At 45.4% G+C, this 22,772-nt stretch overlaps 1 protein-coding gene across 2 annotated transcripts in view; it reads left to right on the plus strand.

Moving 5' to 3' along the window:
• PPM1L (protein phosphatase, Mg2+/Mn2+ dependent 1L) overlaps positions 1-16,112 on the plus strand; it is a 254,990-nt gene extending 238,878 nt beyond the window's left edge. For both annotated transcript variants that reach the window (XM_019731941.2, XM_074327260.1), the window contains exons 3-4: positions 3,021-3,182; positions 6,288-16,112. In XM_019731941.2, coding sequence (XP_019587500.1) covers positions 3,021-3,182; positions 6,288-6,634 — 509 coding nt within the window. In that variant the 3' untranslated portion in view covers positions 6,635-16,112. The remainder of the gene's footprint in view (positions 1-3,020; positions 3,183-6,287) is intronic.
• Positions 16,113-22,772: the final 6,660 nt, after the last annotated feature.

The following is a 22,772-nucleotide window of genomic DNA, read 5'->3' on the forward strand; positions in this document are numbered from 1 at the left end:
GTGGATTGTGGGCGCCATTTCCTGAGGCTTAAACGTTAAATGCCCGAGCTCACTCATTGAGGACATTGAAATCTAGTCTGTGTGAACTCAATTTTTAAACTTTTTTTGGAGGGTTCTGTGACATGAGGTTATTAGGTTAAATAGATTTCCAAGATATCTTCCAGATTTGCAATGAAGTTCCCATCTCAGTTCAGTTGTTCATATAGAAATATCTTGAGGTTCAGAATTACGTAATGTCGTTAGACCCTGGTATTTTTGATAAATAGTACTATGATGGAGTAAATCTTTTATCTCAAAACTAGAAGACAGAATCTTGGGCGTGTTTTTCCCCTGATTCATGCAAAAGAAAGTAATTGTGTCCATTTCCTCATGGGCGCAGTGTTTTCCTGGAGTTTCTCAGCAACAAGATAGTTTGTTCTGTGAAGTAAAATTAGATTATAAACAGTTTCTTCCAATCCCAAGCTCAGACTGCAGAGCCCAGACAATAAATTGCTTACAGTAAAGCACTCTGGTTTGCTTTATAACATGCCTGGGCCTCCAGCCAGGATGCAGGCAGGTTTCCCTAGAAGAAAATGGTGACATACCCGCAACTCTAATTCCATCATCTGGGGCTCACCGTTTGGGCCAGGTCTACGATTCTGTTAGTCCCACTTTCTTAAAGCAGTACAGTCCTGGAATCCAAATCCTGAGGTAGATCTTATTTACCTATAGAAACATGGGATTGTGTTCTTGACAAAGGAATTGGCAGGCCTCAAATCTCAAGTGTATCCAAAGTGTGAGTAAAGCAGAACTGCCACACTCTAAATCTCTCCTCAACGAGCCCCTTATTGGATGACAAGCCCCTGAATCAGCAGCCTACAAGGAACAAAAAAATCCAACCTAAGAAACCTTAAGCAGTAAAGGCCTTTAATGTCTCAGAACAAGAAGAGGGCTGGTCCACGCTGGTTCAGCAGTTTTGCGATGTCTCAGAGATTCAGACTCTTTACCCCTCTGCCTCCTCCTGGGCACAGTACCTTGACCCTCAGGCAATCCCCTCATAATTATAAGATTCTGGGTGCCACAGTTCTGGGAAACTCATGAGCCAACACCTGGCCAAAGAAGCATGGCGGTTTCTGCATCGTGTTTCTTAGTGAGAGAGAAAGCCCTTCCCAGAAGCCCCAAGCAGACGGCCCCTAAGTCCTCGTCCATGGAGCACCCAGTTCCCCCATCTGGACCCCAGGACATTACCCTAGATCTTTCCTTCGTTCTCTATGACCTATCCATTCTGGTTTAAATAGCCTGTCCCCTACCCCCTGTCCCTGTGTTTCCTATGTTAACTCATCCTCAGTAACTCCACCTGTTCTCCCTGCTTCCAGTTTATCTTCTACAATGCCATTGAAACAATCTTTAAAACACAAATCTTATGTCACTATCCTTCTTAAAACCCTTCAGTGGTTCTTATTAACATATATGATTAAATTTCAATTTTTTTCCAGCTATAAGAATGACCTCTCCCCTCTTTAAAAAAAAAAAAAATCCTACATGGTAGCTTAATGCAGCGGACAATGGGTGGAGAGCGGCTGTGGCCGACAGGGAGCCGGGGAGGGGCCCATAGCTCATTCAGGTGGAGCCCTCTGCTGCCCTCGCATGGAGACCCCACAGCCTTTCCCTGGATCCTCTGTTGTCCAGGCAAATGGCAACACGTACGAGCAGTTGATACGGACTTCGGGAGGGTCAGCCAGGCTAGCAGCACAGACTTAGATGGCAGTGGAAGCGAAGGTCAGAACACACTTTCTCAAAGTGTGCAGAGTGAGAGGGAAGAGGGCCTGAGAGAGGCAGCTCCAGGAGTTACACGGACGTAATGCCCCCAAGCCGTGTACCATTCAGTAACATAATGTTTCCATCTCACCTTTCAAACGCTAAGAGCATGCCTTGTAGGAGAATTTGTGCTCTGATTGGGTTCAACAAGCAAACCCAATCAGATGCTTGAGGACATTGAGATGGTTGAAGACCAAAATGCACGAAAATTGGTCAGGAAATCGGGAAAATCGGCTCCTTGAACCCAGGTGGTTGGTAGTATCGGCCGTCACTTTGTGGAAATGATTCATCGTGGAGAACAGAAAACAGTTTATATCTCGGGATTTGGGAACGGGAAAGCAAAAAAGATTCCTGAAAACGGGTGGGAATTCCTGCCTGGAAACCCTAATACTCAGTGACACTGTCAGAGGGAGGGAGGAGAAAGAAGAGGAGCTGGACAGAGGGCACCAGGCAGGTAATGAGGGCAGCCTCCAACCAGAGCAGACTGTCTAACTCTATCTGCTTTTATCCATTCTCATGCCAACCAGGGTTTGAGGACTTCTCCTTTTGTGTCTTGTGTGGGCTCCAGGCAAGCAAGTCTGCAGTGTCACTTCCCGTCTGCCTCTGACCACTGCCTGCCTTCCAAGGCCTCGTTTCTGTCATGGCAGTAGGTTTTTCTGCTTCTGTCTTTATAGCCTGCCCCCGTCACACCCTGCAGCAGAGCTGTTTCTGACCTCCAGTCTTTGCTGTCAGACTGTATAGGAAAGTTTGTACAGGTGGCTTCCTCATGGCTCTAGACGTCTCCCGATGGCTCCATAGGATCTGGCTGCTGACATCTGTCATTTACTGCCTGTTCCAGGGCCTCCCGCTGAGGAGCCCACCTTTCCCCACTCCTCCGCACTTTCAACTGAGACTTCACAGAAACTCAGCACCAACAAGAAGCAGAAAATATGTATCAATTGTCTGAGCTTCAAACTGATTATTCGATTCCCTCCTAATCCCTTTAAATGTGATGTGTGTTTAAATTAAGAGTAGCAGAGACAAAAATTATTGGGAAAATGATAATGTTATCCTAGCCTGGTTCAGTGACACTCTGACAAGGTTAAGAAAATTGACTGTCAGATTTGATCAGTGGTGTTGACGTGAGCAGCCATCATTCCTGGCGTGGCTGAAGTCAAATGCTCACCCAGCAGGAGCGGTTTTAATGACTGAAGAATCCATTGCCTGTCTCTTCTGTGTTTCAGGTACCACGTGTCTGATTGCTCTACTGTCAGACAAAGACCTCACCGTGGCCAACGTGGGTGACTCACGTGGGGTCCTGTGTGACAAGGACGGGAACGCCATTCCTTTGTCTCATGATCACAAGCCTTACCAACTGAAGGAGAGAAAGAGGATAAAGAGAGCTGGTGAGCTTGTGAGCGCTCCGAGCACTGTCTGCCGTCTCCTTTGGTGGACGAGGGGGCTTGCTTAGCCCCTGCAGCACGATGTCCGGTTACTGTCACTAGTAGATCAGCACGGAGGCTGCCGCTGAGGGAGCTGAGGCTGGACTTTGTAACATTTCCTACCAAATAAACGGCCACTGAATTGGCCCTTCTTCATGGCCAAGGATTCCAAAAGGGCCCCAAAAGGCCTTTACTAGTTTCAGGCTAATGAGCTCTGTGGGCCCCTGCTCGCCATACCCCGCTTCTCCGCAGCCATGTTTCTGATACCTCTGTGCCTTTGCAAAGTGCTGCCCCCCTGTCTAGTGGGTAACAGTTGTCCTATAAGACTCAGTCTGAGGGTGTCCACTTGGAAGCCTTTCCTGTCTCACTGTGCCACAGGCTCCCCAGTCTGGGTTAAGTACCCCTTCGGTCTTTCCCCAGCGTCCTATGTGGACCTCTTGTGTCACCTGTCACGGTGTATGCACTTCCCTGGCTCCCTTATCTGTCTTGCCTTCCCAACTGTGAGCTCTTTGAGGCAGGAACTTGGTCTGCTCATTTCTAGACTCCGAGCACCTACTTCAATGCCTGGTATAAGTAAATATTTGGGGGGTGGGGGGGTGGAGAATCCCTTTTTGTTTCATATTTTTCAACAACTGAGGACTGGGAATATAAACTTACATTTTAGAATTGGAATGGGAGTGGGAATGTAGTAGACAGACAGACGTTAACAAATAAATAAGTAAAAAATCTAGTATATTGCAAGGTGATAGCTGCTGTGGAGAGACAAAAAGTGAGTGAGGGAATGGGGAGTGTTAGGGGTGGTCTGTGAAGACCCCACTGAGGTATCACTGGAGCAAAGAATTGTAGGAAGATTATCAATCGATGGTTGCATTTTTATAATTTGATTTTGGGGCGATCCTTTCGTGTCTGTGGAAGTGAGGAGCCCTTCCCTTCCCTCTCCAGACTGACAACTGCAGCATGTAGGCCCTGTACAACCTGCCAGGTGGCAGGTCCCGCTTCAGGAGGGGAGCTCATATGCCCTGGCTCTCTGACCAGGATGGCCCCTGCTGCCTGCGGCAATCTGCAGGTAGACTCAGTCTCTACAGGTCAGCTTCTGCTCAGAACCTAATCAACGTTTGAGTTTGCACAGTAGGAAGCTGTACTGTCGAGTCCAAAAGTGTTGAATTTTATTATACTGTCCCACTTCAGTGACTGCTTGAGATGCGGAATAATTTAAATGAAAACTTTGATCACGTTTCCTGTCAATGGGATGGACCAAACAATGTTTCAGGAGCATCTATCAAGCTCCGATGAACGGCAGGCAGTGTGAGTGTAATACTCGGGCTTCCTTACTTACGAGATGATACCATCTCCCCATGAGTCGGCTGTGACCCTGAACTTAAGATACAGTTAGCCTACTCTTGTGTGAGCACAGGCAAGGGTGTGTATACGATACACCTGGAAATGTCATCTTAGCCTCCAGCGCTCTCTTCTGAAACGTAACTCCCATTTGATCCTCCTTCCTCTTTTGTGCCAAACCCACCATTCGTAGAAGTATATTCAGACGCCATCTCAGAGGAGCTGAACCCAACCTGCTGTGTCCAGGGGGTATTTTGTAACAAGGCTTAAGGGACAATGAGCGGTTTGATTATCTTTACATGTATTTTCTCTGACCTCAGCCTGCCTTTCCGGACATCTGTCCCCCCTCCTGCTTTGTGTGGTAACTCACTGCAACCAGTCCTGGCCAAATACATGTTGGTCTTTCTGTCTCCACTGTCGATACGTTTCCAAGAGCAACAGTAATACCAGCGTCACGTGCTCACTCTGTACTGGGAGCCAAGCCTGCGACTTACACTTTCTCTTTCCCCACCTTTGAGGTCATAACGTTATTCTCGTTTTACAGCCTCCACGAGGCAGTGTGCCTGAGGTCACAAAGCTAGCGAGAGATCAGAACTGAGACGCAGGTCTCTGTCGCCCCAGAGCCCATGCTCTTGCCATTCGACCACACTTCCTGGCAAGTTCTCATATGTCCCTGCCCACACAAGTCCTACCCGTCATTTACAGCCCAGCTTTAATGCTCACTCCTCCCTGCTCATCACAACCGGAAACCATCCCGCCTTCCTCCATCGGTCTGCAGCATTTAGCAGGTACTAGGCTGTCCTTGGAAGAATACTGCTTTGTGTTTCTAGTTTTTTATACATATGGCTTTTCTTTCTTGCCAGACCGTCCACTTCTTTAGTGAAAGGTCTGAACCTTGTATAACTTTACAGCCCGCAAGTCCCCTTGCATGGAGTATATATTTAATAACTGTCTGACAAGCACTATGTGAATGAACAAAGTTCTAACGACTTTAGAGAAAAAGGACAATAGATACCATTGAGTGCATGTTATATTCGGACACCGTGCTGGTGATTTATATGGAATAACTCCTCTATTTCTCACAACAACTCAGTGGAATAGGTACTCTTATTGTCCCCATTCTGCAGCCAAGGAGACTGGGGATCAGAGAGGTAGGGTTTCTCGTGCAAAGTCACACATAGCTAGAAGTAACAGAAGTAGGACTTAAATCCAAGCAGTCTAACCCGAGACCCTGAGCCGTGAAACACTGGCTAATGCTGGTCCTGTTTGGGGTGCTGTTTTGAGAGCTGTATAGTCCATGCAAGGGCAGCCTCAAGCTAAATGGTGGATCCCCCTGCTTGTCTCTGGGAGCCATCTCGCTGCCTTTCAGCTCCCTTTTGCCGCTCTCCTTGAATCTCCACACTAGTGCTCCCCGCTGTCAATCACTGAGCTGTCATGGTGTTGTTAGGTTAAAACCGATGGCCTCATCCACACGTATCTCCTACCCTCAATATTCTTATTGATATTTTCTTGAAGTCGTTTAAGATACCAAGCATGAGATCTACTGGTAGAGTGTCAAACCTCCAACCAGGCAGCAGGCGTGCTGGTCCTTCCTGGCAGTTCCCGGGTAGGGTGATGGGAGCACATGCAGTATGTCACATGTACTAGGTCGGCCTTTTGGGCGCCTGCCCAGACTGTACCAGCTCTGTGAGATACCAGTTGGTTGAGCTAACGGGCTCGTTCTCTTTCCAGGTGGTTTCATCAGTTTCAATGGCTCCTGGAGGGTCCAGGGAATCCTGGCCATGTCTCGATCCCTGGGGGATTATCCGCTGAAAAACCTCAACGTGGTCATCCCAGACCCCGACATCCTGACCTTTGACCTGGACAAGCTCCAGCCCGAGTTCATGATCTTGGCATCCGATGGCCTCTGGGATGCTTTCAGCAACGAAGAAGCTGTTCGATTCATCAAGGAGCGCTTGGATGAACCTCACTTTGGGGCTAAGAGCATAGTTTTGCAGTCATTTTACAGAGGCTGCCCTGACAACATAACCGTGATGGTGGTGAAGTTCAGGAATAGCAGCAAAACAGAAGAGCAGTGAGCCCTTGCGGGTCGTAGCTGCCTTAGACTACAGGACTTTCACCACACTGGTCTCTTAAGGTAGTGAAACGTGGGGAAGGTACAGTTAGGGTCATCCGTCCCAGATGTGGGATGTCCCTCTCTGCTGGGCGTAGGTCTCCAGTCATGACGCACAGAGGGCGCTCTTGGTCGAGACAGTTGAGAGGCTGGAAAATGGTTTCTTCATGTTTCCCAACTCTTTCGTCCAGTGTTCAAAACCTATAGATATGTAGTTGTAGATTCACATGTATGAAGTGAATGGCATATGTGCCATCTATTCTCCCTTTTAAGACTCTTTTCAGGATCCCTCCCAGGGTCCTTCAGGCATCAGACTTCGTGTGCTCTCTCTGGAGCAATGAGCAAGACAGGCCTCCAGGAGCTGCAGGAGACAGGCCACGGCATCCCCTGTGAGTCAGGGCCCTTTGCTGAGGGCACAGCTGTCCCGAGAATGCTCTGTCCTCCTGAGCCCAGGTTTTCTCCTCGGTAGCAGCCCAGAAACAGATTCGGAACCATCTGTTACTCCGAGGCTGCTCCTGGAGACTGAGGGAAGCCCAGCGGATGGGAGCTGCCTGCACCCCAGAAATAACCGTTTTCTCTCGCTCCCTCTATTAGTTAAATAGACTTTGTGTGTCACCTGACCAGTCTGTGTGTGTTTATCCTAATCGTGCATGCCCTTTACCTTTCGCTTACACCGTACCTTAGGTACTAGGCAGCTGTTAAACGTCACTACCAGGCACAACTTTTTGTCTTTCATTACCAAGAAACCTATTAGCAGAAGTGAAAAAAATGCAAATCACAATATCATAATTCCTTCCATCTTTCAGGGTAGATAGAGGAAAATAATGACTGACAAGTCCAGTGTCCCTTGGGAAGTGTGTTGTTTGCGGTGAGAGAGAAAGCTGGTGAGGTTACCGCCCTGCACTGAGCTCCAGCTGCCAGTGTGCGTGTACGTGTGTGAGTGTGCATGTGTGTGTGTGTGTGTGTGTGTGTGTGTGTGTGTTTCCCTCTCCTATACTAGTAGCTTTCAAGTGTCTTTCAAGCAGTGTTCTGAGAAGCAGCAGCCTGGAACTGCATGTGTGTTCCTTGAAGCTGAGTACAGAGTTCTCAGCCACATTTTGGAATTTGGTGGCCAACTGCTGGCATGGACATGACATCCCAGTGGAAAAACTGCCGCCTTTAACATTTGGTTGCAAATCACCATCCACAGTGGGTAGCTTTCCCCGGGCAAACCATTCAGGGGCAACGGAGCAGGTTGTTTGGGAATTTCAGCTCAGACCTGTATTGTTAAGCGGCCCAGAGTTATTTGGTGGCCAGGCTTGCTGCTCTCCATTTTCTATCACCAAAGTCATGTTTTCAATCTCAGTATTTTACAAGTTAATTGACAGGAACTACTAGGTCATCCTGTTTGCCTGACTGAAGTGGCTCAAACAGCCAAGCAAGATTTTTGTCGTGTTCCTGGTCCTCTGTATCTGAAATGCCAGGGTGTCCACCTGGTTATGCTCTTTCTGAGTGGGCGTTTCTTGTTAACAGCTTCTAGGAAGCCCCATTCATCAGCCACCTCCTGCCCTGCCTTTCTTCAGCTTGGAGCTTCCCTGAAGCAGGTTCTAGGAGAGAATCGGGTGGATGAAAAGACTCCCCTCTGGCTACCAAGGACTGCAGTCTGTTTCAGTTCCTTGGCGCACTTAACCTTTCTTTGACCGCAATAAGAATTAATAATGATGTCCCAAGGATTTGCTTACTTTTGTAAACTGTAACATAGAATTTCCAACATTAGAATTAGAACCTTGGTTATTTATTTTTTTTAGCCATAGAATGTTCTAGTACAAAATATCTACCACCATTTTAGACTGAAGTATTTGCCTGTTGAGTGGCACTGAATATTTAGATGTGTGTATTTGGGGGTTGAGAGTGGGGGTCGGGAGGGGAAAGTGGGAAGCCTACTGGCTGTGGTCAGTGATGGGACAGTCAGGCCAGGTGGCCTGAGTGTGCGTGGAGATGTAGGACATTCTGACTCAAGAGTTACCGCAGCCCACCATCCAACTGGTGTTCAGGAATAAGCGATTTCAGCATTTTACGGTACACAGTCAATTTTTCTTTTTTCTTTTAACTTAACCCCAAAATTCATAATAACAAGGAAAAGACATTTTAAAATTCCATGATCATTGTTTTTGTCTAAAGTGAAAATAAGTGATGTTTTGCTGAAGATGAAAAAGAAAATCTATTAAATTAGTACATTAATGTTTATTTGCCCTACAAAATAATAGACGGTTCTGACTGGAAGAATGCATGACTTTCTCTCTAATTGAGGTTCACAAGACATCTCCTAAAATTTGCTCTGTAGAATTGATTTCCTTTCTGACTTTAGCCAAGTAGTGTGTGTATTTTCTGTTCCCTTTCTGCCTCTTTCCTCCCACTTTGGCTTGTAGATTTTTAAAGATAGATGTTCTAAGCAAAATAGCAGTTTGATTAATACCTGTGTCTAAAATCTGAGTGCTTTGCTTCCCCCGACCTGATCTCTCTCTCCCTGACCCTCCTGCAGCTGTTGGGGGTCTGCAGACATCAGCCCCGGGACACAGCTGCTCCTGTTTTTTCTAGGGACAGGGAAAGTTGAATCTAGCTATTAGGAAAATTGATTTGAGAAGTTTGCATGTGAAGCTTCCCTAAACAGCACTGCCAAAGCTTTGGAATTGTCACCGGAGGCTGCCCAGACTCCCTAGCCCGAGTTCGCATTGCCAATAGCTCCCATGGTGCCAATAGCCCCCATGGTGCCAAATTTGCGGTGGTTTTACAGTCTTTTAGAAACGAAGCTGGGAATGAGCGAGTCACCACGTGTCTGAGCCCCCAGCAAGATGCCACGCCCAGGGCCTGGTTGGTGCCAGCTCTGCTGCCGCTGCTGGACTGGCAATCTGTACGCTTCCGAGGGGGTGTGGCTGGCGTGTGGGGGAAGGCAGGGACATTGTTTTTATAATTCATTGTATTTGCAATCCTCTAATCAAAGAAATAAACAATACCTACATAGAAAATTCCAGAGCTAGTTCCCAAGACCTGCATTTATTTCATGTGACCTATTAGCCCAAGGCACTTAACTCTGAAGTTGCTGTTCTGATACGCGTATGTACTCGTTACTGGTCACCAGTGGTTATGGTCTATTCCTGCCTTAGATTGAAGGTATTGGCTTCTTGAATCGTGTCTGCACAATAAGAGTATTACAGAGAGTTTTATAGAGCGAAGGAGCATATGCAATCTGGATAACTGAAAACAGGCTTTATTTTATACAACTTGAATGATTTCAACCCAGGTACATTTTGTGCGAACAGGATTGTGTGAGGGTGATGACACCATCATCTCAATCCTTTCTAAAGTAATGCGAGGAAATTGAATACACTATTGAATTGGATCACTGGGATATCTGGCAATGCATGAGGGATTCACAAAGTCAGTGTTCATTTCTTTCTTTGCCTCGATTGTCCTCGTTTTTCCTCCCTAATTTGTTGCCAGATCGAACTCTCTTGAAACTGTGTTAACAGAGAAGGTTTAAAAAGGGCAACATTTCATTGTACATTTGAAAGTATAGGAATACATACTCTGGATAAAGTGTTATTTTCCAATGATTTCAGAAAGATTTTTCCTCCTTTTGACCCACCATGAGACTGATCTTCCCCCCAAATTGCCTTAGCTCGTCACACCAGCATTCCTGACCCAGCAATGACCTGACTGTTACATACCACGCTGGGGCCTATGTAACTGCCTCTGGATTAAACCATCGAGATTTAGACTTTTGAGCTAGTTAGCTGCACCCTGCAGGAGGAATGGAATCCCAGTGTTCCCCACCGTCTGTTTTACAGAACGCAAGTTCCAAAGATCCTGCAAATACAGAGTTTCAGGGTCAAATGACTTTGGAAAACATACTGTCTTAGAAAGTTAGTGTGATAAGTACATGGAAGCTTCTAATTTAAATGCCCTGCAGGGGAGAAGAAGCACATCACAGATTAACTGCAGTTAGCTTGGTGTTTTGCAGATGAATTGGACCACAGACACTTTTTTGAGTAACACCTAGTAACATTCCAAGGAGCACATGTTCCACAGGAGCCACGTGGGGAAATTCTGGTATGTGGAAATATTACTGTTTTCTCACTCACTATGACTCTTTGTAGTAGCAGCACAATTTGCAATTTAGAAGCCCTAATCCATTCGAGGAAGAAGCTGATCTGTTAATGAGAGCCGTGTTAAGAAATAGTATGATTTAATATGACCATCAGCAGCCTCGCATTGATAGCAGAAGCTCGACTAGCCTACGTGAAGCCCAAGGGAACCGCTGTTTCCCTTAGTTTATGTGAATAATAAGCAAGAGAACTCGCCATAACTAGGGATTTCTCAAATTCATTCCAAGAGCTCTCAGTTGCTTTTTTGAATTTATCTTGGCCGTCCAGATTGAAGCAAAATAAATGTTTTTCCATTTCATCATTATGTGACAGTAAAAGAAATACTTAACATAGTAGAAAATGGGGAGAAAGTTATATTTGGTTTTAATTCATTGTAAAAATTTTTAACTAGATTTTAAAATTCATGTATCCATTGTATAACACAAATGTAAACTATTAACACTTGCTTTGTTTTTTTCTTTCCTCTTTTTTCCCCAGATTCAATGAAATAATCTGAAATCAATCAAAGCTCATTTGTTCTAAAACCCCTGTCCCTTGCTGTGACACCTTTTCACATTGTGTGTGAAGTTTGGCAAGTTAGCTCTTGTCTAAAATGTCAGGCTTGACTCTAGCTACATAATCGTTAGTCTCAACCTGGACAGTGGGTTTGGGAAACTCTGAGAGATAATCCCCAAAGAATGGATGAGACAAATCTAGGTGAAAACATGGTACAAAGTGAATTTAGGGTAAAGTCATTAGCTTAAAATTACATCCAATGTTTAGGAACTCACCCATCCACTGTACGTTATCCAAAATAGTAAAAAACTGAAAGTAAAATCTCTTAGATTAGGTGGCAGGTTACAGAGGGCAGATGACAGTTGACACCATAATGCTTCCATTAGATATGTGCTTCTAAACATGTTTTCTAATAAGTACATTGTTGCTAATTCTTCATAATGTTGATGCTTTGTCCGTTTTTTTTGTTTTTACCATTGTTAAGGGGCAAACTGTTTAACCAAGGGTTGATTGTGATAGTTTTTATGTGTTTAGTGATAACCACACCATCATTTGTGCAATCACTTTAATAAATCCAAGTTAAGGACTTTGAAGCAAGAGTGTAGTAACTTAACTGTTCATTTTAACAAACATAGGCATTTTCACAATTCAAAACTTGACCACAAAGCAAGCAAGCAGCAAAGATGTAGGTTATATTTAGAGGTGTGATTACATTTATTTTAGATGTCCTATAATCTGGCATTATTTAACCACAAAATCCGCTCTGACATTTGCCAAATCCAAATTAATCTCAAAAACCTCCAGGGCCCAGAGTCCCTCACTCTGAGCAAAGCAGCTTTACTGTGAAGGCTCAGGTGGCAGATTGTGGTGGGGGCGGGCGAGGGGGCAGGACAGCCTTGCTGGGTCACTGGCTACATCTGCAGGGGAGGGACCATGTGTCAGCCACACTCATCACCTTTTGTCATGAGGAAATCCAGAGGTTAAATGTGATATCAGGCATTATCTCAACACATTTCTAGATTAGACAATGCATAATTTAAAATGTGTTCATGCAGAAGCAAAGGTAGAACCCATAGTCAAGGGATTGCAGAAAAAAAACCTTTTGATACCCAGACGTTAAAAATGTAAACAGTAGGTTATCTAAAATTCGGATTCTCAGACTTTTACCACGCACACGTTGTGTTTAATCGCGGTTTTGGGCATCAGCACAGATCAGTCGAAGGCAGTTGTTCCCACTTTTCACCTGTCCAAACGCATGGCTGCCCACTTACAGTTTTGGTTAGCGCTTTGCTTACATGCTAATGAAGGCTGAATTCTAAAGCTCCTTTTTATAGGACTGATGACACAGGTGGAATCACATTTAAGAAAAATAGTTTGGAACATTTTTAATTAAAAGAAAATGCAAAATAAATTTCCAGTGTAGTCAAAGTCAAAATGTAAAGAAAACCTTTTAAAGAAAATATAAAAAACAAAATCAAAGGAGAATATTCTAAAAGGAAATATTTTAAGTTAAGAAAAGGAGACATATTTTATTACATTATGAATCATGCTTTCTGATATTTGTGCTCTTTCTGAAATTAAGGAGATCACACTGAAATAAAATGAACATTGACTGATTTGTAAAGTTACTAAAGTTACAGTCCCTATTTCATTGATTCCCAAGGAATGTGGATAGATGCGCTCTTATAGATCGCTGTCCTAAACTACCTTTACCGTCCTAGGTTCTGTTTATTTTCCAAATTCTAGACATGGTTTTACCCTGAATCATAAGAATTTGTGCATTTTTGAGGAGGAAATACCCATTTCAAATTTTAAAAAATAATGCCATAGACTAACTGACAGATTTTTTGCCCATTTTAGAGTGGGCAAATAAAACTGAGGTAAGATAAACAGTCACAGCTACAACCAAGAGTGAGTTTTAACATACTGGAAATTTTCCACATGCCAACGTGAGTACCAGTGAGTATTCAATTTAAAATAGACAATTTCACAAAAACAAGCTACAGGGTAATTTAGTGTTCTTGCTTATTAGAAAGTTTCTAATCCATATAAAGCAAAGGGTCATTTTGCTTATTAAATTTTTAAAAAACATCCTGTAGAAATGATGTAGTAGACATCTCTAACCTAAGAGAACGATATCTCTTGTGCAATTTTGAAATTCCCATCTGTCTCACAAACTGTAAGGACAGACAGTGACTGCTTAGTTTAGTAAGGAAAAGGTATGAAGCCTGCTATGGGGGAGAAAACTGGAACCATGGGCCCATAAGCAAGAAGACTCCTCTATTTCGGCTCCAAGACCACAACCAAACAGTCTTTATGTGTTTCATCTTGATTGCTCTTTTACCTCAGGCATACATTCAGAAAATGGAAAGATAAATATAAAAATGGAGAAAACCCATAACCTTTGTTTCTATTTTAGACGGCAGTGTTTGCCCTTTGTAATTTCTCCGAAATACATGTTCACATTGGAACATGCACACCGACAGCATTGTCTGCAGTTTAGATTCCTAAAGCAAATGGTTCTGGCTTATAGTGCTTCCATAACTTCATTTCAGATTACAGAGTTGAAATCTATTTTGCAATGCCTCAGCGTTCCCATGCTTAGCCAGTAAAAAGAAAACAAAAACAAAAGAAGAAATTGTAGTGAGTTCAGAAGAAGGATTATTCTGACAAGCCTGGAAAATACTAATGAAACAATTAATTCCCAAACATTCCAATGTGAACTACGTGCCAAATGTACAAGATGTATTTCTTGTTAATATAAGCATCATCGCGTTTATAACAGATTGATTTACCTTAGGAACAGATTGAATTGAGAAAGCCAGTATTTTTACTATCAGTAAATATGCTTACATATTTTATTCTTTCCTTTGTTAATTTTTTTCTGCGCACCCCCATGTGCCAAGCAGAGATAGTCTAATTGAGTGTACGCGTATCTAACCGAGTGCACTAATTGAGTGGAGTGAGCAATCAGGCACCATCCCTGCCTCCTTAGAGCCCAGTGGAGGCTTCACAGATATTAACACTCAGTATTGGCTGAATGGGGTGAAAATTGGCATCTTTCATGATTTTCTCCAATAGGCTTCTATTTGTGAGGACAGGCAGAATTACAGTAATTCTTTCCTGCACATACTAGAGAGTCAATGGTAAGATTGGGAATAGCTTGCTCATATCCAAGCGAGCTGCATCAGATAATTACTCCAGGTTGTCACCTGAGTTTCCCAGGATGGAGTGGGGAGGTGAGACAGGAAGCCATGGGGACCAGGGCAAGGATAGGCGAGTCCCAGTGGCAGGCCACCACTGGAAGCCTCCACCCAAGGTGGACAGCAGCCATACCAGGGCTCAGGTATATATGGTCAAAGTCAGGGTGTCGCTCCCTCCAGGATCCTTCTGGAGGAATGAGAGAATTATAGAAAAGGAGAACAGGGAACAATGAGAACATCTTTCCATGGCTTATTTTTATTTTTGTTCCCAAGAGGCTATTAGTGTCACAACCTCACACCCTAAAAGAAAACCCAGAACCGAGAGTGTTTATCATCCGTGTTCCTGAGCACATAAATTAGTGAATTTGTTATATAGAAAATTAACATATTTCAGAAATACAATTATTTCTCAACTTGAAATATGAACAGAAGACTAAATGCTCGATTTTTTTAAATCATAAATTTAGTACCCGTAGTTCTTTAGACATTCCAGAACCTAGGCATGGAATTTAAGTTTTATATTTGAAATAAGAATAGCAACATCTGTTTTCTTCATGGCAAAGCAAAACTAAATACCAGACTTTTATTTTTAATCACAAAAGTCATCACTTCCTTCTAAATTCTTTGCCTAGTCATTTTCCCTAGACATCTCTTTCTATTTATGCCAACTGCTTCTTTATCCAAGTAGTATTTGTTATTGCCAAATTACATTAGGTTCCTTTTGAATTAGGATAATAGAGAGTGAATGAGAAGAGATTGGGAATATCTCGTGATCAGAAGTGGAATTTTTGTTGTTTTGTTTTTAAGCATGAGAGCATATAAAAGGAAATTCAGATTCAGTCAAGACGATTCTGATTTGGTAAGATTAAAACCATAGGTGGAGCCCAATTTTTAAGGAAAGAAAGGAGGTTGAAGAGAGTACGAGAAAAAAAAAGCCCACATAAATGAGTAGTGTTTTTCATGAATGGTATATCTCAAAAGTTCTGATCTCTTTCCCTGCTGAATTTTGAAAAAGTAACTTTGTATAAGCTTTTACTATACCTATTTCAACACCATAAAATTTTGCATCAGCATTTTCTTGCTATTTTAAAAATCAAAAGAGCTGTTTGTTTGTGAAAAAAAGAATACCAGGATCCATAATTTATCAGACAATGCTTTCTTTTAGGAATCTGCTAGTTATATTTAATAATTAAATCACAGGTCAAAATGACTACTCAAATCAATCAGGCTTTCTGTTAAGTTAGTCTCTGAAAACTATCTATAATAAATACAACAGCACCTTGGCGAAACTTCATTACTCTTGCTACTCTTCTGAGATTCTGTACCTACTATTCTGTATTTGTCTCTAAGAGACATTTGAAACAAAGTTAAATGTCGATTTGGTGTAGAGCCCAGAGTATATGGCAGTGCACGGTCACTCAAGATGCATGTGTGTCACTCAGGTCCCTTTGATGTGTGCTAGGGGTAGATTTAGCCTTGTAGAGACTGATGTGTTCATGCAATCACTGATTCTCTCTTGTATACAAAATGAACAGCTAAAAACTCACCCTTAACAAGAAGACTAAAGCAAAAATAAACACATTAAAATGATTGGACTATACATGGGACTGCTGCTGTTTTGTTTGTTTTTATTTGGTGAAAACTCATTTTCCATTCTAATGTCTGCTCTGGAACTTAATAATTTCTTAATGCTTTTGAGTTAGAGTAGCTGTTGCGTTTGGAGTTCACATAGGAAGCAAAGAAACAATTCATGGGCGGAGGATAAGACCAAAGCATAACATGTGCCAAGCATAGCCAGGTTCTGGTGAGGGCTCTCTTCCGGGGTGCACTGTGGACTTGTTGCATCCTCATGGTGGTAAAAAGAGAGACCAGCTCTCTGACCTCCTAATAAGTCACTAACCTCATTCTTGAGGGCTCTAACCCTCATGATCTAATTACCTCTCAAAGGCCCCACCTCCAAAAATCATCGCATTGGCCATTAGATTTCAACATACGCATTTTGGTGGAACATAAGCATTCAATCCATTACAGAGGGCCACAAACTGTGGAAAATGTCCTTGATGAGAAACGTTTAATTATGCATAACAAACCACCCCCAAACTTGGTCGCTCAAAGCGAAATTTAGAATTTCTCATGGTCTTGTGGGTTGATGAGGTTCAGTTAGGAGGTTTGCAACTGGGGGCTGATGCAGTTGGGGCTGGAGTTGTCTGAAGGCTCAACTCAACTCCAAAATGAGTTCTTCATTCACATGCCTGGTGCCTCAGCTAGTTGGCAGGAGCTGGTTGGTGGAGAGCTGGCGGGGCATCTCTCTCTTGTTCCACACGGCTAGCTCGGCCTTCCTCTCAGGGTATCTGGCTCAGGGTAGTTGGACCTCTTCCAGAAGCATGTATTCTGAAAGGCTGAGGTGGAAGCTGCAAGGCTTCTTTTGAAGGTTGTTTCATGGGGACTTTTTTGTGATCTCATGGGGATTCACAGTATATTACACGGAGACGCAAATATTCTGTTTGGATATTGATGGGAGAGGAAGGCTTGAGAATTTGGAAGGATCTGGGCAGAACACATTACACGCACACATTTGCATCTCAAACTTTGGAATTTTAAATAAAGTTAGGCTCGTGACAAAAAAAGTTTTGACAAACATTTTTAATGGCTGTATTACATTCGAACTTTGGACAACACTGAAATTGAATCAATGTTCTCTTAATGTTGAACACTGAAAGATTTTTAATTTCTTAAAAAAAAAATAAAGAACATGGCAATGAACATCTCTGATCAATTCCTTAGGAAAGTGTCCTAGCAAAATTTCTGAGACAAAGAGCATGAATATTGGAAAGGCAAACTGCCAAATTGACTCAGAAACATCTGATAATTTACACACCACTTGCAGTGTAGAAAATGCTCTCTCACCTCAAGTTGAGGCCCATAAATCCACTATCATTCCCTTCTCCTTTTGTTCTGTTTTTGCCATGCCCATTGTGACCATGTCCTTCCCCAGGGCACACACCACCTGACTCACCATTTCACTAGAGAACTTCCCTCTCCCATGAAGCATTATGACTGGGTCTGAAACTCGGAGCCATCAGCCAAGGACTCACAGAGTCTTTCCTAACCTGGCTGGGGTACAGGAGTCTTCCCACACCATGGGAAATGGGAGAGTGGGGGATGGAGTGGGTTCTCTTTGGTCACAAAAGGAGGGATTCCCTATTCTGAAACTGGCAGTCACCAGGGCACTGGAGCTGGAGACTGAAAGACCCATCTGCTAACTGGACTTCCTTCTCATGGGATGGACCTGGTGGCCTCATCTAGGAAGGAGACAGGCCACTTATCACTGCACAGATGCCAGAAAAGAAACTTGTGCAATCAGCCTGGATCCTACTCCTCCACCTCTTGGCTGGCAGAGACTGTCTCAGAGGCCCAGAGACGGCTGACCTGCCTTTCTTCCCTTCTCTCCATTCTCCCAGCCCTGGTGCTGAGTTCAGGCTTGGGGCTGTGGGACGTAAGGGACGTGACAGAGGAACAGGAGAGCAGTGAATGGAGACGGACATCAAGCCCAGAACGCTGGGAGAGTTGCATCTGCGTTAAACTTGGGTGGACAGGGCTGCAGCGGGGCTGGGGGGCCCCCGAGAACCTCAGCTTACAACATGCCTTAAAATGACTTCTCCAGCTGGTACAAAGTGTGGATTCTCTGCGACAGATTCTGAAATACTATGTTAGAAGTCCAGAAGCAGCTTTTCATCAATAACAAAAACAATAACAACAGTTACATAGCATTTACTATGTGCCAACAACCCTATGAGGTAGGCGTCATTTTCCACTTTTTTGTAGGCAAAAAACTGAGGCACAAAAAAGGTAAAGTGACTTGCCCAAGGTCCCAGAGCTAGTACGCAGAGGGGCCTTGGTTCAAACCCAGGCAGCCCGCGTAGGCTTCCTGAAGAACAAGAGCCCATCTTGGTGTTTCTGGCATTGGGATCTGAAATGGCAAGTAAATATATTCCCCGACTACCAGTCGCTTGAGGGTTGCAATAATGTCATTTTATTGAGTTCTTTTCTTTTGCGTAATTGATACCCTTTCACTGAAATTGTAGGAAACAAATGGAGGCCTGTAGTACAAAGACCCCAGCTTCTATTTGGAGCTGTTGCACTCACTGGTCATGGCCCTCGTCCCCTTCCAGAATCCCTGTCTCCTACACTGCCCAAGGCATTTCCACAGGCAAGCCCCCCAGCCATGTATTGAGGACACACTTTTGTTTTGAAATGTAGCTGCAGCAAACTGTATGATGTCATCATAGACCCCAGTGCTCTCGGCTGGGGCCTGGCTACAGGGACGTGTCATACAGGGAACCTGCTGCTGGGGACAGCACTTGCCCACAAGGGAGGAGTCACTACCTATTTTTCTCAATTTGCTGCTGCCCACTGGCATCTTGCCCTATAGTGTGTCCCTGTGACTCCCCCAAGGTGTCCAGCAGCCACACCTTTAAAGCCTTTGGCAACTACAGCCTGGCTCCTCACAGTTACTCTCAGTTCTGAGTCAGGGGTAATGCTTTCTGGAAATATCCACAATTCCAGTGAGGGAGTTTGTCCTGAGGCCCTCCAACCTAACTCAGGGGCAGTAAGGGAACAGCAATGGATCTGGACCTGGAACATTCTAGTCCTGGCTTGACCAATGACCTTGGAGAAGTTACATGGCACTACTGAACCTCTCATAGAACAGGTCCCCAAGCCTTTTCTGGGCAAACAGCCCTTCTATTGTTCTTCCCTCTCAACAAACCACCATCCATGGCTCTGCACTTACTAAAGTATAATTCAGTGTCTCCATTTTATTAGTCAAAAACAACCCCAATAAAGCTTGTTTAGCATCAGCTGACCATGGCTACGGTCTCAGTTGATTAAATTCTAGCCAAGAGAAACGTTTTCCTCAGCTTGAGCAACCTTACCGTAGGTGACTGTATGGACTCCTCTCAGCGTTTGGAATATTGAACATTGTACATGAGTTCCTTTACCGCCTTCCCTATCGCAGAGAAGCCTGGAAACCATGGTGAGATAATTCCCAACTCTCTCCCAGCTCTAATCTCTGTTTCACCACCCCTGGCTGTGTTGTCCACACTCAGAACGCAAAGACTATCCAAACACAGGTTTTGTGCCTCTCCCAATGGCACATGACACCTATTTTGATAGACTCCTTGAAGGTTTGTTCCCACGTTAACCACACGTGGGATAATCAAGAAGCTGATGGAAAGAGAGGTGGTCTCTGTGAGTTAAGTCTTCTGCTCACACAAGACCCAGGAGTTGGCTTCTGTGTATATAAAGATGAATTCCCGGTGGATTAAAGGGTATAAGAACCCCAAAGACAGGAGGATGGGCCTGCCACATTTCTCAGATTCACCGTTTCTCCCTCTCAAAGCTGGCCCCCTTCCAATCCCTTTCTCCCTCCATCCTGCAATAACTGCCTACCAGACCCCAAGAGAAAAGGGCTTTATCCCCAACCTCGTGCTCAGAAATGCTGTTGTTATAAATAGCTCAGCTCTGGCCACTCTGCATCTCGTGCGTTGATGGAACATGATAATGCTAAGACCATGCAGGGTAGAGCCAGGGAAAGATAAAGGAGAGTGAGGGGGCAGCCCTCTCAGGGTAGGGCCCAAAGCACCAGCTCCAAGTGCACTCGAGCCAGCCTCAGAAGTGCACATCTTTCATACCCGAAGGGGGCCCGATTTTATTACTGTACCCAACTATCCATTCCCCACCCTGTAGAACAGTACATTCTGGCCTGCCACGTGACTTGCACTATTTCCTGTGAGAATATATACCGACTGGGTCTGGTATGAAATTTGCTTTGGTCAATGGACGCATACACCAATGTGTTTCCACCAGCTCTTCCTTCCTTCCCTCTACAACAACAGCATGTTCAAGGCAGGGGCTGCCGTTCAGCCTGGGTCCCGAGATGCAAAGATACATGTAACAGGGTCGTAGCCAGTGATGGCAACCAGTGTGTGCAACGTGGATAGAAAGAAAACACAGCAGTTGTTCTCGCAGCATAATCTGGCAAAAGCTTGTGCCATGGGTCACAAACTCAATGCTTATGTGCACACAAAGTAACGGAGCGAGGCAGAAAGACTGGGTAAGACCAGGGGATGGCAGGGCTGTGGCAGACGGAAGAGAATTAGCCTAAGGTTAAGCTCCAGTATGAATTTTTGTTATGAATGAAAATAAAAAAGGCCGTTTATGTGGTTAAACATCAGAGGCCAAGATTTTAATAACACCACTGACTAATTGTTGGGACGGAGTCCCAGGAGAGCAGTTTCCAGGCTCTCGCCCTCACATGGAAAGGTGTTGGCTCGGTTATTAGTTGGCCATCAGCTGTAACCAGTTGGCCATTAGCCACTATTGTTTTGTATATAACTGCCGTGGCTATGTTAGCAAGCGCAGATGGTGCAGAGCTTGTGGCTCCTACTTGCTGTGTCTTGACCTGTTGCCATCAAGACTGGGGTGCAGGAAGACCCCTTGTTGGGGTGCGGGCAGATGTTTGCTTCTTGTGTCTCGACCAGCCGCCATCGAGAATATAATATAGTGATATGAACTCCCGATCTGTGGCTCCGTTGTTCCTTTTTGGCCTCAACATCTCCTGTGTTCACCTGCCGAGAGCTGAGACCCTGCATTATACTTGGCGCAGCGAGCAGGGTACGGTGCCGGCCAAAGCTCTCCGCAGGGCGGTGGAGCAGCTTGTGCGCGTGAACACAGTCTCAGGAAGCCCATGAGGAGCTCCGGTGTGAGCAGGAAATGCGATCTGCCTGGGAGAAACATGACTCCCCGGTGAATTGGTGAGCCTCTGGATGGCACACCACACTATTGGCCATAGCAGGTGTCGCCTGCTTTTTGGTGGTCCGCTGCTCCCTTGGGCTCCCAGAGTCTCGGACACTTTACACCAGGGCCACCACCCACTCGGACACCTGGAGCTGTGAGCAGGATCCCAGTCAGGTAACGGAGTCGTCTACCCTTGGGCTGGAGGACATGTGGCCCCCCCCACAGCATGTGGTGCCTGTGTGGCCACTGTTCCCATGAGCTGGCCCCAGTGGAGGGGTGGGGGGACGTGGATGGTTTTCCGACCAGCATAGGCTGGAGAAAGCGAAGGTCGTTGCAGCCACGTGGGCTGGGAAGTGCTTGCTGAAGCAGCCCGCATGCGGGACTTGCTGTCCCAGCAGGAATCACTGCAGGCTTGGTCCGCCAGCTCGAGGAGGGGCTCCATGGCAGAGCGTCTGAGGCAGAGGCCACTCCGGAATCCGTGGCGGAAGACGTGGGTGAGGTTGAAGTCGTCCCTCACCCCCAGGTTCGGCCCATTGTGCAGAAGTGTGTGGCAAGTCTTTGCCCTTGTGGATGCAGGTGTGGAGTGTTCCTTTCTGCACGGGAACCCTGAGCGCTTTTTGGGGCCACTAGCTGCTGTTGTTGGAGCAGGTGTGGAGTGTTCCTTTCTGCACGGGAACCCTGAGCACTTTTCGGGGCCACTAGCTGCTGTTATTGGAGCAGGTGTGGAGTGTTCCCTCCTGCACGGGAAGCCCGAGTGCTTTCCAGGGCTGCCAGCTGCTGTGGACTATGGTGGGCAGTGCAGCCAGGTAAAGGCATCCCGCCTGGCCCTGGTGGATTGGGCCCACACTTTTACTGGTCTGGCCCAACGGTCATCTTGTCGGATCGGCATGGAACTGTCCGTTAGTTCTGCCTTGGGTCCGCGTGGTCAAGGCGGTGAGACACGGGCATGTGCACCACCCACCTTGTGTTGTCCCGGCCCTGGCGTGTGGTTATAGTGTAAGTTCCACCTGTGGGGGGATGGGGATGGGGCAGGAGGAGACGGCTGTAGGATATTAGAACTGGAGAAGGCACATATTGTGAGGCCAACGCACAGCCCTGGCGAATGACTGTGGACTATAGGGAATTCAATAAGGTGATGCCACCTGTGCACGCTGCAGTGCCTTCCACCCGACATGATGGACCGCTTGACTGTTTGCTTGGGAATGTACCACTATGTGGTGGATCTGGGGATGTTTGCCATGGGCTTGTAGCCCAGGATTTGGCACACTGGGACCACCCATTGTCTGTGAGCCTGGCAATGCCCAGAAGCATCCACCGTCAGGTTCCTAGCACAGGGCCCCTTGTGGAAAACGCTTGCGTAGGTTGTGAGGCGAGAGCCTGGAGGGTTGGAGTGTTGGGATGGAGTCCCAGGAGAGCAGTTTCCAGTCTCGGCCTCACCTGAAAAGGTGCTGGCTCCGTTATT

This window comes from Rhinolophus sinicus, linkage group LG01, assembly GCF_036562045.2.
Source record: "Rhinolophus sinicus isolate RSC01 linkage group LG01, ASM3656204v1, whole genome shotgun sequence".
In the NCBI taxonomy this organism is placed as follows: domain Eukaryota; kingdom Metazoa; phylum Chordata; class Mammalia; order Chiroptera; family Rhinolophidae; genus Rhinolophus; species Rhinolophus sinicus.